The 14,709-nt window shown below is 43.9% G+C and overlaps 1 protein-coding gene across 2 annotated transcripts in view; it reads right to left on the minus strand.

The window, feature by feature from the left end:
• The window catches only part of FLVCR2 (FLVCR choline and putative heme transporter 2), a 45,284-nt gene that overhangs the window by 5,257 nt on the left and 25,318 nt on the right, over positions 1 to 14,709 (minus strand). For both annotated transcript variants that reach the window (XM_077463634.1, XM_077463635.1), the window contains exon 9: positions 5,067 to 5,178. In XM_077463634.1, coding sequence (XP_077319760.1) covers positions 5,067 to 5,178 — 112 coding nt within the window. The remainder of the gene's footprint in view (positions 1 to 5,066; positions 5,179 to 14,709) is intronic.

The raw sequence follows: 14,709 nt of genomic DNA on the forward strand, positions 1-14,709 counted from the left end.
TGCAGGCATTGCTCCTCTTAAAGGAGACCGTATGAGTTGAGAAGAGACAGATTCAAAGGTAACACCCATCTGAAGGACCATTCGAGCAAAACGAACATACTTAGCATTGACTTGCAACAGCGCATGGATAAGGGGGGTTGCCCCTGCGCTTCTAATGGAGCGGTCACCATTGAACATAAGCAGGCACCAAAGTCAATGAATTAGTCTGAGGTCAAAAAGGTTGGCTCCCTGCACCTGAGATCTGGAGAAAAGAGCGCCCTTGCACCCCTGGATGCACAATCAGCCCCCCCACTTAAAGAAGTAGGGGCACATTTCTTTCAGCGGTATAAACAGAGTTTGACCCACATGGGCCAGGCAATAGTCAGACTCAAGGGGCACCTGCTGCATAAATATATGTAGGAGAAAGGTGGTATTTAACCAACCATTCCCTACAACTTCTAGGTTGGGGGTCGAAGAACTCTCGGACCTTCAGTGTCATTACTAAACACAGTGTCCAGAGCAGGGGGGAGGAGATGACGCTCCCCTAAGGCTAATGGAGTCAAATGCTCTCTGGACATGTCATCAGTATCTCAGCTGCCAAACACATAGCCCTGTGCATCTGTATGAACATCAGACCCATATAGGATACAAGTTTAAATGATTGTAACAAGCCATCACAACTAAAGCATAAGGCTCCAGACAGTTGCTCCCCCTCCTCTCTGAAACAAGAGTCCATCCCACCTGAGTAGAGATTCTCAATGAAGGAACCTAACCCACTTTGAGAAGGTCTGATGGATAAAGGTCCCTGTCATCACATGACGGAGGGCACAGCCAGCCAGCTCAACATTCATTTGAGAGGCATTCTAAAAAGGTAAGCACACCCTCTACCTGACTGGCTGTGTTCCTATTTAGGTTGCAAACTAGTTTATTCACAGCAGGAACACTGCAGCTTATTGAATTTATTCTCAAATGGAAACATTCCCAACACACTCACAAGTGGGGCCCAGGAACCTTTAGGGTGCTTCTAGTTTATATAAAGAAATGCCTATATGCCATATAACAGGTGTAATGGGATACTCTTTGCACCTCCAGGACCTGGCTGGAGCCAGCAGGTTGATCCTCCAAAGGTATGGTAAAATGCACTGTATCAATAGGGTCTGACAGAGGGTCAGAGAGAAACTCTGAAGGGCTCTGGAGCATTTCGAGAGACTTGGTGCTCAATGTCCACAAAAAGTTGGGCATACATGGTCAAAAAGTTCTGGGTGCACACGGAGGTCCCTAAAGATGAAACTGCAGAATCAGCGGAAAATGATCAAATAACAGTGTGGTACTGAGTTCCTTATTGCAATCTCTGGTTCCTACAGAGGGTACTGAGTAGTTGCCCTCAGAATATAGTATGGGTTACTGGCAGGACTGTCTCCTCTGTCTTTTTGTGTAGCGATGTTTTGCCAATGTAGCAGTAATGTAACTAGGCCCAAACTGCGAGGCATGGCCTCAGATACAAACCCAGGCAGCTGATGCTGATGGTCACACAACTGAAGCTGACCAGGTCATTGTAGCATTCCACAAAAGCTTGGAAGCAGGAGCAGTAGTGGGATGATGCTTCCTCTTATGCTGAGTGGTGGGGCAGAGAGTGCAGTGCATATGCTACACTCCACGCAGTGGATGATGGAGTGAATGTGTGGCAGTGGTGGGAATTTTGAAAAGGAACGATGTTGAAGAATAATAGATAGTGAGGTAGCTCCCTCTGGTTGGGTTTCAGCACAACCAACCTAATGCTGCGTACACACGACCAGACTTTCCGGCAGAAAAGGTCTGACGGAATCATTTAATCGGATATTCTGTTCGTGTGTGGGCTTCATCTGACTTTTTTTTTCAAAAATTCTGACAGATATTGTTTTATATACTCTGTTATACCGAAACTACATTAACAGTGTACTGTATATTCTGTCTGTGTATTGATAATAAAAACTTTTTGAAAGAAAAATTCTGACAGACCTAGAAATAGAACATGTTTTAAATCTTTCTGATGGAATCAATTCCTATCGGGAAAACCGTTCGTATGTATGCTATTCCGACGGACCAACAATGACGCAAGGGCAGCTATTGGCTACTGGCTATTGAACTTCCTTTTCTAGTCCCGTCGTACGGCATCACGTTCTAAATGAACGGACTTTGGTGTAATCGTGTGTAGGCAAGTCCGTTTCAGCGGAAATCCGTTGGAACTCCATCGGAAAGACCGTCAGAGTTTATTCTAATGGAAAGTCCAGTTGTGTGTATGCGGCATTACTCACTAAGTGACTTTAGAAACCGGGCCACACCTGGGGCTATGCTGTGACTCCAGATCTAAAAAAGCACACAAAGGTCTGGAAAGCACCACAATGCAGATCCCTGTGCCAAACGGTCACATTTTAGGCTAGCCCCACACATCCAGTGATGTCCAGGTAGCTGCTCTCTTGAATCTTGATTGAAGTTTGCAGAAGGAAAATCCATGAGTAAAAAAATAAAATAAAGCAAAAAATTGTTAGTTTTTTTCCAGCAGATAAGCTACAGAAAAGATGTTCATCATTTTAGGACACTAGTAAAAAACAAATGAATGCTATGTGTGTGTAGAGGAGGGGGTTATTCTGGGACTGGCTTACAGTTTTTCTGTTTGGCAATGTCCAATCCTACTGAAAATGGTAGTATAACAGTTAATACAGTATAATACAGTTACAATACAATTCAAGACAAGAGGGATAAGGAGCCTCAATTGTGAGAGTTTACAATCTAAAAGGGAAGGGCAAATGTTACAAAAAGATAATGAGTGTGTGGGGATGAGTTGATGGAGAAGGTAGAAGTTTTGTTGTTAGGTAGAGGTAGGATAGCTTCCCTTGAAGAGATCATTTTTCAGGGATCACCTACAGATGGACAGAGAAAGAGAAAGCCAGAAAGACTGTGATAGGGAGTTCCAGAAAATGGGAAAGGCTTTGGAGGAGTCCTGGAGGCGAGAATGGGAGGAGGTGATGAGGGAGCTAGAGAGCTGAAAGTCTTGAGAGGAGTGGAGATCTACTTGGGTGATATTTTAAGACAAACTTAATGATATAACGTGGGGGAGAGTATTTAGTGGTTTTGTATGCAGTTTACCCCTTCCTACCAACTGCCTCCCAGCCCTTTAAGAGTTCTGAAAGTCAGAAAGCGGTGGTGGGCCTTTGGGTCATGTGACTGCTGTGATTGGCTGTCACAGCAGTCATGTGATCGGAAAGCTCCCAATTGCAAGTATGCATCAAAAGCTTACCAATCCCCTCCAGCTACCATGCTGGGATCGTGCAGGGAGCACGCTCTCATCATGCCAAGTTGTTTACACAGGGCTGCATATATGTGGCCGCTCAGCTTTAAGGTCCACCCACCGAGAGGCCACATATATGCATACATTCGGCGCCAATGGCTTAACCCACGGATAAGCGGAAGCTAGTGGAGCGATTGAAAAAGAGAGGTAGCAGGCACAGAGCAGTTGGGTAAGGTGGATGAGTCTGGCAGCAGCATTCATTATACATTGAAGGGGGGATAATCTGTGTAGAGGTTGGCCAATGAGGATGGGAGGTACCAGATAAAGAGAGTAGTGGGGAACAACGCTTTAGTCTGCATTGCAGTACAGCACACCACACAATTCCCTTTTTTCACTCTATTTTACTTGAAGTGCTCAAAAGGGACACTTCATTCATGTCACTGCATAGAAGCGAGGTGCACCATGCTGCTGTACAGTGACATGCGATCCAGCCTGGAATGCTGCAAAAAAATGCAGCACGTCTGCATTTTATCATATATCACTGCAGACAGAGCCGGACTTACCATTGGGCTTGACTGGGCTCAAGCTCATGGGCCCCGCCCAATAGGGGGCCCACCCATTTACGTTTTAAATATCTTCATATTTGTTACAAATTAAATTATCATTTTATCCATTTTATTGCTTTTATTAATCTCCTGGTTAGTTTTTAATTATTACAATGTTTACTGTGTATATGGTTATTTCTATACATCCGGCCACTTCCATTAAGCATGTGTGTATATATATCTGACCTTGTGAATGGTCAGCTAGATCGGATGAAACAGCGGATGCTGTGAAACACGGCATCTCATTGGCCATGACATCACTTCCGGTCCGCAGTGTTTGCGTTCCACTTTGGAACGCACTTCCGGCCTCTGTCTTCCGGTTCACAGACACCATCGATACTGCACGGTGTGCAGTGCCTACACTGCCCTGGAGACATACAGCGTGTGGAGAAGAGTTACCACCACCATCGCTTCTCATCATCCTCCTGCGGTGCCTCTGAGAATGATCGCTTACATCGTGGACGCATGACGAATACCAGTACAGTATCCCCACTTATGCGCTTATATATCATCTACTTTTGTGAGTAGCCATTTGCATGTTTTGTCTTGTCCAATTAAACAGAAGTTCTTTAATACTGCACTGAGTCTGGCGCACCTTGTCCTTTTCCAATTCTGTTTTATAGAGTGGTGCTTCGCTCTCCAGGTTGCAGCCATCAGAGCAATCCTAATGACTATTATTATACATAATATTTGGGACTATTTAAGGACTATATAGAATTGTTCCCTGCACCATCTCTCCTTTTCTCTTATCTTGAGGTTTGCTGATTGGTTATTGGCAGTTACATACGGTCTTGTTTACTGCCGTTGAGAATACCTGTCTGCATTTTTAATAGACTTCAGTAATTAACATAAATTATGTAATTTTGTTTAGTTGTTTGTTCAGAATCGTGATCTCTATTTTTATTTTCAGTTTATCCAGAATTATGTAGCTCTAATACATTGCTTGTGTATGTATCATTTTGTTCTATTTAAAGTAATGTATAGAAGGTAGGGCCAGAAAGTGACTCAAGCCCAGGGGCCCCCACCAAGCTAAGCCCTGCCCTGACTGCAGAGGAGCTCCAGGTTGCATTGCTGCAGGCTGCATTGTGAATAGGACACATAGAAAACTACTGTTTTCAGTGTGTCTCAGCAGCGACTGGAGATCTTACGGGGGGGGGATGTGAGTCACTGCAGTATGTGTGAAATGGCCCCAAGTGCGGCAGGTGATTACATACCTGTGATAATGGCACCAGCCAGCAGGAAGCTGCACAGAAAGAGGTTTCCAGCCCGAACACTAAATTTCTCCAAAATCTGCCCTTGTGCTGTTGTGAAGATCAGTCCAAACACCTGCATGAGACACACAGACCATAAAAAATACATACTGCAACACCTTTCAGCACTGCTGGATGGTAAATGATAAATGGCTTTCAACATTTTTTACAAGTAAATTTGTGAAAAGTGTGGGGGGCATTTGTATTAAAGAGGAAGTAAACCTTGATCTCCCTGCAAAGGAAAAGCATGATGGACTGCTATGCATCGCATAGCAGCCCATTATGCGTCACTTACCTGACAAAGGAGCCAGCGATGTCACCGTTGTCCCCTGTAGCACGGAGCGTCCATCTTTTTCTAGGTATCGCTGCTCCGGCCACTCACAGAGCCGGAGCAGCGATGACGTCACTCCCACGCATGCGCAACCGTGTAGGTTTAGGAGATATTTCTGGGACCTACAGGTAAGCCTTAATCTAGGCTTACCTATAGGTCAAAGTGGCTTGTAAGGGTTTATAACCACTTTAAGCCCCTGGGTCAATACTTTGTAGAACAACCTTATACTGCAATTACAGCTGCAAGTCTTTTTGGGGATGTCTCTACCAGGTTTGCACATCTAGAGAGTGACATTTTTGCCCATTCTTATTTGCAAAATAGCTCAAGCTCTGTCGGATTGGATGGAGAGAGAGTCTGTGAACAGCAATTTTCAAGTCTTGCCACAGATTCTCAATTGGATTTAGGTCTGGACTTTGACTGGGCCATTCTAACACATGAATATGCTTTGATCTAAACCATTCCATTGTAGCTCTGGCTGTATGTTTAGGGTTGTTGTCCTGCTGGAAGGTGAACCTCCGCCCCAGTCTCAAGTCTTTTGCAGACTAACAGGTTTTCTTCTAAGATTGCCCTGTATTTGGCTTCATCCATCTTCCCATCAACTCTGACCAGCTTCCCTGTCCCTGCTGAAGAAAAGCATTGCCACACTGGTGTGTTCAGGGTGATGTGCAGTGTTAGTTATCCACCACACATAGTGTTTTGCTTTTAGGCAATAAAGTTCAATTTTAGCTTCATCTGACCAGAGAACCTTCTCCCACATGTTTGCTGTGTCCCCCACATGGCTTCTCGCAAACTGCAAACTGGACTTCTCATGGCTTTCTTTCAACAATGGCTTTCTTCTTGCTACTCCTCCATAAAGGGCAGATTTGTGGAGAGCACAACTAATAGTTGTCCTGTGGACAGATTCTCCCACATGAGCTGTGGATCTCTGCAGCTCCTCCAGAGTTATCATGGGCCTCTTGGCTGCTTCTCTGATGAATGCTCTCTTTGCCCGGCTTGTCAGTTTAGGTGGACGGCCATGTCTTGGTAGTTTTGCATGTTAGATGAGTATGAGGGATGAATGTGAGGCAATTGTGAGCCTAAAAAAGGTACCATCCCATATAAAACAATTACCAAATGAGAACAAAAATGGGTTGGGACTTTACATGTACCTTGCAGGGTCTAATAAATACACATACCAAAAGACTTAAAACAGAAACAAATATTTAATTTCCCTGTACAAATATTTGAATAGCGAAATTAAAGATCTGTTTATTTATTTTTTTAAGCCTTTTGGTATGTGTATTTATTGATAGGTTTGCAGTTGTGCCATACTCTTTCAATTTTCGGATGATGGATTGAACAGTGCTGTGAGATGTTCAAAGCTTGTGATATTTTTTTATAAACGAACTCTGCTTTAAAATGTCCCCACAACTTTATCACTGATCTGTCTGGTGTGTTCCTTGGCCTTCATTATGCTGTTTGTTCACTAAGGTTCTCTAACAAACCTCTGAGGGCTTCACAGAACAGCTGTATTAATACTGAGATTAAATGACACACAGGTGGACTATTTACTAATCAAGTGACTTCTGAAGGCAATTGGTTCCATTCGATTTTAGTTAGGGGTTTCAAAGTAAAGGGGGCTGAATACAAATGCACGCCACACTTTTCAGATTTTTATATGTAAAAAATTTGGAAAACCATTTATCATTTTCCTTCCACTTCACAATTATGTGCCACTTTGTGTTGGTCTATCACATAAAATCCTAATAAAATACATTTGTGTTTCTGGTTGTAACAAAATGTGGAAAATTTCAAGGGGTGTGAATACTTTTTCAAGGCACTGTAACTGTCCCTGTCCCCTGTAGACATAGCATCAGCCATACCTCCTTCTGAGAACCCCACCTGAATACCTCTCATGCTGATCCCCTGGCTTTAATACGTTCTGAGTATTAAATCTTTTGACCTATTTGACCACAAATCCTGATCCTGAGAATCTGCATCTGGCCCAGGTTGTCACAGTCAGATCCTTGTTAATCTTCTACCACTCATTAGTGCGAGTCCTAGACCAATTACACCTTGCAGCAACGACAGTTAGGCTACTTATTGACCAATAATGAACCAACAGAGTCCATCACAGTGTACAGATCGATTGGGGAGATGCAAGCCTTGAATCCAGATATATTCTACACAACGTGGTACAAGGTGTGTCCTTAAAGCGGAGTTCCACCCAAAAGTGGAACTTCCGCTTATTTAATTTCTTCCCCCCTCTGGTGCCACATTTGGCACCTTTTGGGGTGGGAGGACCTGTTTTTGACCAGTCCCTGCCCCCACTTCCAGGAGACGGTGCCCTCACGGCGTCCCTCGGAAGTTCGGCCCCCGTCCTCCTTCCTCCGCCACCAGGCCAGTCAGAAAACGCTGCACGCTTTGTGCATGTGCAGTAGGGAACCTAATGGAGATGGTGGCAGAAAAACCCGACAGTTGATCCGAAGATCGGCTGGGGCGCCGACATCATGGGTTCCCTGGACAAGTATGTGTCCATATAGTAAACATCAGCAGCTAACAGTATTTGTAGCTGCTGACTTTTCATTTTTTTGTCCCCCAGGCTGGACCTCCTCTTTAAAGACACCAAGCACCAATTTTAAAACATTTAAAGAAAAACACATAAAAATCTAATATTTTAGGTGATTACTTGCAGCATTTATATTTTTCGTTTTTTATTTTTTCCTTGTACATCATAGTGTTATCCTCTTCTGCGAGTGTCTTATTATTGTATGCCTGGCCTAGCCCTTCCGCCCCTCCTCTTACCTCCTTACATACACTTTTATGTAGCTGCCAGGGGAAGAGTATAGGGGAAATACTATAGATTTTCACATTAGGCCGCGTACACACGGGCGGATTGTCTGTCCAACTTAGTCCGCTGAACCGTGTTTCAGCGGACAATCCGCTCGTGTGTGGGCTTCAGCTGACTTTTTCAGCGGACAATCTGACGAACAAAGTCTTACGGAATTTCCGTAAGACAGTCCGTTCAAACTTGGTTTTGTCCGTCCAAACTTGGTTTCAGCGGACAGTCCGCTCGTGTGTAGGCAAGTTGGACGGACTAAGTATGGCGCATGCGCAGAAAGGATTTACACGGCCGAAGGTTGCATTGCAGTGTATAGGACGTCGTCTTTCTAGTCCCGTCGTACGTGCTGTACACGTCATCGCGCACGCTTTCAGCGGACTGTCTGCTCATCGTGTGTGGTCAAGTCCGTTCATGCAAATTTTGAACGGACTGTCTGTCGGATTGTCTGACGAACTTAGTTGGGCAGACAATCCGCCCGTGTGTACGCGGCCTTAGTAACAGCTCTGAGTCTGTTGGGGCTGCTGACATCACATCCAAGATGGTGGCAGCCAGCAGAAGTCTCAGGCTTTCAGATATCTACATAAAAGGGAGGCTTTTACACGTAAAAAATATGCGTTAAATTGAAATGGATATATAACCTTATGGGAAAATTGTTGTTGAAATGAACGGTCTGGTGATAAGGTCTCTTTAAATCATTTCTATTTCCATACAAATAATGACTGTCCTCTCATTAACCAGGACAGGAGCGGCAGTCCCTGGGGACCACATTGGCCACTCATATTTCAGACGAAGAAGGGGTTTTTGCAATTGCTTTCAGAGGAGCATTTAGCAATCTCTGAAAAGTTTAAAGTACAAAGCAGGCAATTGTTACGGAGTTCATGGAATGTCTGGAACGTTGAGAAATTCTTAATCCTTTGTGTGCTGCGGTATTTATGAGCCATCATTGAAGGTGCATGAGAGCACCAGGGCCGAATAGATTGGGTTTGAGACAGGTTGACTTCACATTCGTCATTTATGAGGACACAGTTTAAGATGGAGAGGTATTTTGGGGGAGGGGGTCAAAGTCCCCTTGGGGATCTTTACTGGAAGAAGTCTAAAACCTGGAGAATAAATTATTCGCCTTCTGCACACCATCCTCCATTTAACACCATTCTGGCCTGTGCACGATACAGACATGATGTGATCAGAGCAACCATAGGTGTGCACAGCCTATTGCATTAGGGTGTGCACCCCAAAGCTAAAACATATTTGCGTGTGTGTGCGCATGTGTATATACAGTATATACAGTATACTGACTGTGTCACCAGAGCACTGGATGGTGTCAGTAGGGCAATTAGCAGCCAATATGGATGTATTTAATTTATTTGAACACAGGGATATTAATTTAGATGAGGTTGTTTTCTGAGAATGCCAATGGTAATCCATCAGGGGATTTAAAATACTATTTTAGAAAATTGAATAAACTTTTTGAGAAGAAAATTAGGGCATGGTGGGATATGATGACAATCGACAGATATATCAAAAGGGATATGGTCCCCAGACGCCTCATTGGTAGCTACCACCCAATGATGGCCTATTAGATGAAAACTCTATGAAAGAATGGTTTTCATTTTTTAACACCAAGGGGGTTGAACTCCTTATATTTTTATTTAAACGAAAACAAACTAAAGTCAGGAACATAGATGCTCAGATAAATGAGATAAAAAATCTCGTTGAAACCCAGAATGAAGAACCTGGAATTTATTAGACTATCAGGAGAACTTAAGACTAATATAGTAAAATGGAAAAAAGAGGTTAAAGACAAAAAGATAAATAAGGATTTGAGAGATATAGGAGATTATAAGGAAGGAATGGTTTTTAAATGGCAAGCCAAAGTTGAAGAACAGGAGACACCTTCTTGTGAATCTACACCCTCTAAAAGGGAAGATGTAAATAGAAATGCACCACAAGTAAATACACAAAGAAATCATATCCAGCAGACACCTCAGAAGTTAATCCCTAGGGAACAACTTTGGAATGGTCAACCTCAGAAAGGATACCCCCACCCTACTCCCGTGGGATCTAATCAGGGATCGTGGGGTCAAAACCGACTTTTTAATAATTATTTTAGAGGACAAAGAAGACCTTATAATAATGGATTTAATAGAGGGGGATTCAATAGAGGTGGCTTCTATGGGAGATGCCCATTTAGAGAGGGCTCCCAGGGAAACACAAATCCAGCCCCCTATTACCCTATGCAACAGGAATACAGATCCCCTTATGGACCAAATAGACCCATACAGGAGTATGGTAGATCCTATGGGGAATCTGAAGGTCCCCAAACGGGTTACCATCAGGGAGGGCATAACAGATATGCACCGGTAGATGAGTTCCAGGGAGGACATAACGGATATTCCTCTTTGGAAGGGCTGGATGAAGAACAGTATAGGAGGGATTTTTTTTAGATGTGGAGAGTACCCTCAAGAGAGGGGAACAGAAAGAGGAACACAAAGGAAACATATTTGGAGTAGAAGGAAAAGGTAGAGAGGGAAGAGAGCAGGAAGGAAATTCCAAAAAAAGAAAACACCAATAGGTGAGGGGATCTATAACCTTAGTGGGGTCCTGCTTAATAGTAACAAAAGTAAGGTATTGGATAAAGGATAAGGATAAAGGATTGAAATTTGCCCCCATGAAGAATCTGAATACATTTGAAACCTAATGTATGTGAATATCCAAAAATATATGAGGAAACTGAATATTAAAAAAAGTTTTTACCTAGTTCTAGTGAGATGGCTGTTCAGAACACGAAGTTAGATACAGGGTTACGCAACAAATCCACATTATCCACATTTAACCCCCCTGCCGTGGATAATAAATTCATGGAGGTTTTTAAAAATATGGTGATTACAGATCTTGAAAAAGTTTTACGTGAAAAAGGGATCGGACCGTGAACACATCAGAAAAGGCATTAAATCCCTTGAGGATGAAAAAAGAAGTGGTCACGAGACCTGCAGATAAAGGGGGAGGGATTGTGTTGTTGTCTAAGTATTATAAAAATTAGATGAAAAGATTATTGAGATTATTATATTATGCATCACATAGTAGCCCATTATGTCTCAATCATTATTATATGAAATTGCATGGGGAGGGGCCCCCAAGAAATGTTTTGCCCACGGTCCAATCAATATTAAAGATGGCCCTGGGGTAGGCCCATAGTTAATGGGGTGGATTCTCTAACGTCAAGATTGAGTCAATACCTGGATATTTTTTTACAGTCTTTGGTAGAATCAACTCCAGCGTACCTGAAGGATACCAAACATTTACTCCAAATACTTGAAAATGTTGAGGTAGATAACGCCCCTTGTCATGAAGACACGAAATAATCAGTTAAATGGGCGCTAAGTAATTCCACAATAGAAAGAAAATACAGGAGATACTTACAATGCCTAGAGCTTGGATTGCTCCATAACTACTTCTGGTATGATAATGATTACTACTTACAAAAGACTGGAGCTGCCATGGGAGCCTGTTTTGCTCCGAGTGTAGCCAATTTATTTTTGGCTCACTGGGAGTCCCAGGTAGTGTTCCATGATAAACCCAGACAACTGGTCAGCTACAACAGATTTATTGATGACCTGTTCATGGTATGGAGGGGGGGACATGACCACCCTCCAAGCCTTCATGGTGTCAGGCTAGGTGCAGATAACAAGTAACAGTTCAGGTGTGCTGATTATACAAAGAGTTCAAAGCACATACCATGAGCAGGTCTAAGCAGAGCAGGTCAGCTGAGACTTGTAGTACACCGCTGCAGACGAAGGTAGATGATTGCTGGACCTTGTAGTTCACTGCTGTAGGTGAGGATAGATGATTGCTGGACCTTGTAGTTCACTGCTGTAGATGAGGATAGATGATTGCTGGACCTTGTGGTTCACTGCTGCAGATGAGGGTACTAGTAGAATCAGGCAAAGCGTAGTCTAGGCAAGCTGGGTCATACACAGGTAGATCAGAATCCAAACGGTACAGAATCAGAAGCAAGTACGGAGGGTCAAACAAGCCGGGTCAAACACGAAAGTCACAGAGCAAATATCAGCTGGATCAAACACGAGTGAACTCTAACACGAGCGCTGACTGAATGCTGATACAGGTGATTTAAACGTGAGCAGGCCAATCACTGTTGTTTCCCAGACACAGGCTGTGTCAGGTGAGTTGTGCTGGGTCCTAAAGGGATTCTAGTACTGACAGTACCCCCCCTTTCTCGAGGGGTTGCTCCTGCACCCCCAGGCTTACTTGGATAACGGAGATGGAACTTCTTCTTAAGTCGGTCAGCATGAAGATCACGAGCTGGTACCCAAGATCGATCCTCTGGACCGAACCCTTTCCAATGAACAAGATATTGTAAGGAATTGCGCACTCGTCTGGAATCAAGAATAAATGCCACTTCATATTCTTGACTGTCCAACATATCCACAGGTTCTGGTTCATTTACTAGGAGGCTGGAATGAACAGGTTTCAACAATGAAACATGAAAGACATTTGGAATGCGCATGGATGGGGGAAGTTTTAATCTGTAGGACACAGGATTAACAATCTCCGAGATTTCATAAGGCCCGATGAATTTTGGGCCAAGCTTTTTAGATGGAACATGCAGGGACAGATTCCGAGATGATAACCACACTTTGTCACCAACTTTATATTCTGGAGCCTTTAAGCGCTTCTTGTCAGCAGTTTTCTTAAAAGCCTGCACAGAGCGGGAAATAGCATGATTTACATCGGACCAGATTTTGGAGAAATGTTCAATAGTGGTGTTGGCATCTGGAACATCAGAGGGCGGAAGATCAAAGGAGCACACACGAGGATGCAACCCGTAAACACAAAAGAAAGGAGAGGTCCCTGTAGATGTGCTGGCACAATTATTAAAGGCAAACTCTGCCCATGGAAGGATGTTGACCCACTCCACCTCATCTTTGGCCATCAGACAACGTACCATCTTCTCTAGAGTCTGATTAGTCCTTTCTGTTTGGCCATTAGTCTCAGGATGATATGCTGAAGAATATGATAATTTAATCCCCAGCTGAGAGCAAAGGGCCTTCCAAAACTGGGCTATGAACTGAGAGCCACGGTCAGAGACAATGTTAACTGGTGCCCCATGGAGCCTGAAAATGTGCTTAATGAATAAAGATGCCAGTTCTTTAGCAGATGGAAGCTTCGGAAGCGGAACAAAGTGGGCCATCTTACTGAACCTGTCTACCACCACCCAGATCGTGGAACATCCCTGGGACAGAGGCAAGTCTGTGATAAAGTCCATAGATAAATGGGTCCAGAGACAGGTAGGTATTGGTAGAGGACGAAGGAGACCGGGGGGCTTAGAGGTACTGCTCTTGCTTCTGGCGCAAACTTCACAGGCCTGGACGAAGGCTAACACATCCTGCCTAAGCGATGGCCACCAGAGGTTGCGAGAGACAATCTCAAAAGTTTGTCTAAACCCTGGATGTGCTGCGGGTTTTGATGCATGTACTTGTTGCAATACCTGCAAACGAAGAGCCAGGGGCACAAAGAGCATACCAGGGGGAGTGGAGGGAGGGGCTTCAGCCTGTGCTGGTAACAAGGCCTCAGAGATGTCAGTCTGGGTAAAAGCCAAAATCCTATCCTCAGAGATAATGGGTTGAGGAGGAAGCGGAGGAGGAGACTCTGATAAAAAACTACGAGACAAGGCATCGGCCTTAATGTTTTTTGGACCTGGTAAATAAGAAATTGTAAAGTCAAATCTGGAGAAGAACAATGACCACCTGGCTTGACGCGAGTTCAGTCTTTTAGCAGAACGGATATATTCAAGGTTTTTGTGGTCAGTCAGAACTATGAATGGATAGCGAGCTCCCTCCAGCCAATGTCTCCACTCCTCTAAAGCTAGCTTTATGGCTAAAAGTTCTCTGTTGCCTATATCGTAATTGCGTTCTGCTGGGGAATATTTACGGGACAAGAAGGCACAAGGGTGGATGGCAGCGCTTACAGGATCTTTTTGTGACAAAAGCGCCCCCACTCCTACTTCAGATGCATCTACCTCTACAATAAAAGGTAGCTCAGGAACAGGATGGCGTAGAATTGGTGCAGAGGTAAAGGCTTTCTTTAACTGGGTGAAGGCTGCCTGGGCTTCAGTAGTCCATTTAAATGTACTAGGAGTCTTCCTGGTGAGAGAGGTGATGGGATGTGCAAACAACTGAGCCTGTTCAGGATTCATGATAGGTTTCCCTTTATGTATTGGCTCGTGTTAATGTCAGGCTAGGTGCAGATAACAAGTAACAGTTCAGGTGTGCTGATTATACAAAGAGTTCAAAGCACATACCATGAGCAGGTCTAAGCAGAGCAGGTCAGCTGAGACTTGTAGTACACCGCTGCAGACGAAGGTAGATGATTGCTGGACCTTGTAGTTCACTGCTGTAGGTGAGGATAGATGATTGCTGGACCTTGTAGTTCACTGC

Source organism: Lithobates pipiens, unplaced genomic scaffold (genome assembly GCF_037356315.1).
Source record: "Lithobates pipiens isolate NorthernLeopardFrog02 unplaced genomic scaffold, aLitPip1_a1.2 Scaffold_30, whole genome shotgun sequence".
Taxonomy (NCBI): Eukaryota; Metazoa; Chordata; class Amphibia; order Anura; family Ranidae; genus Lithobates; species Lithobates pipiens.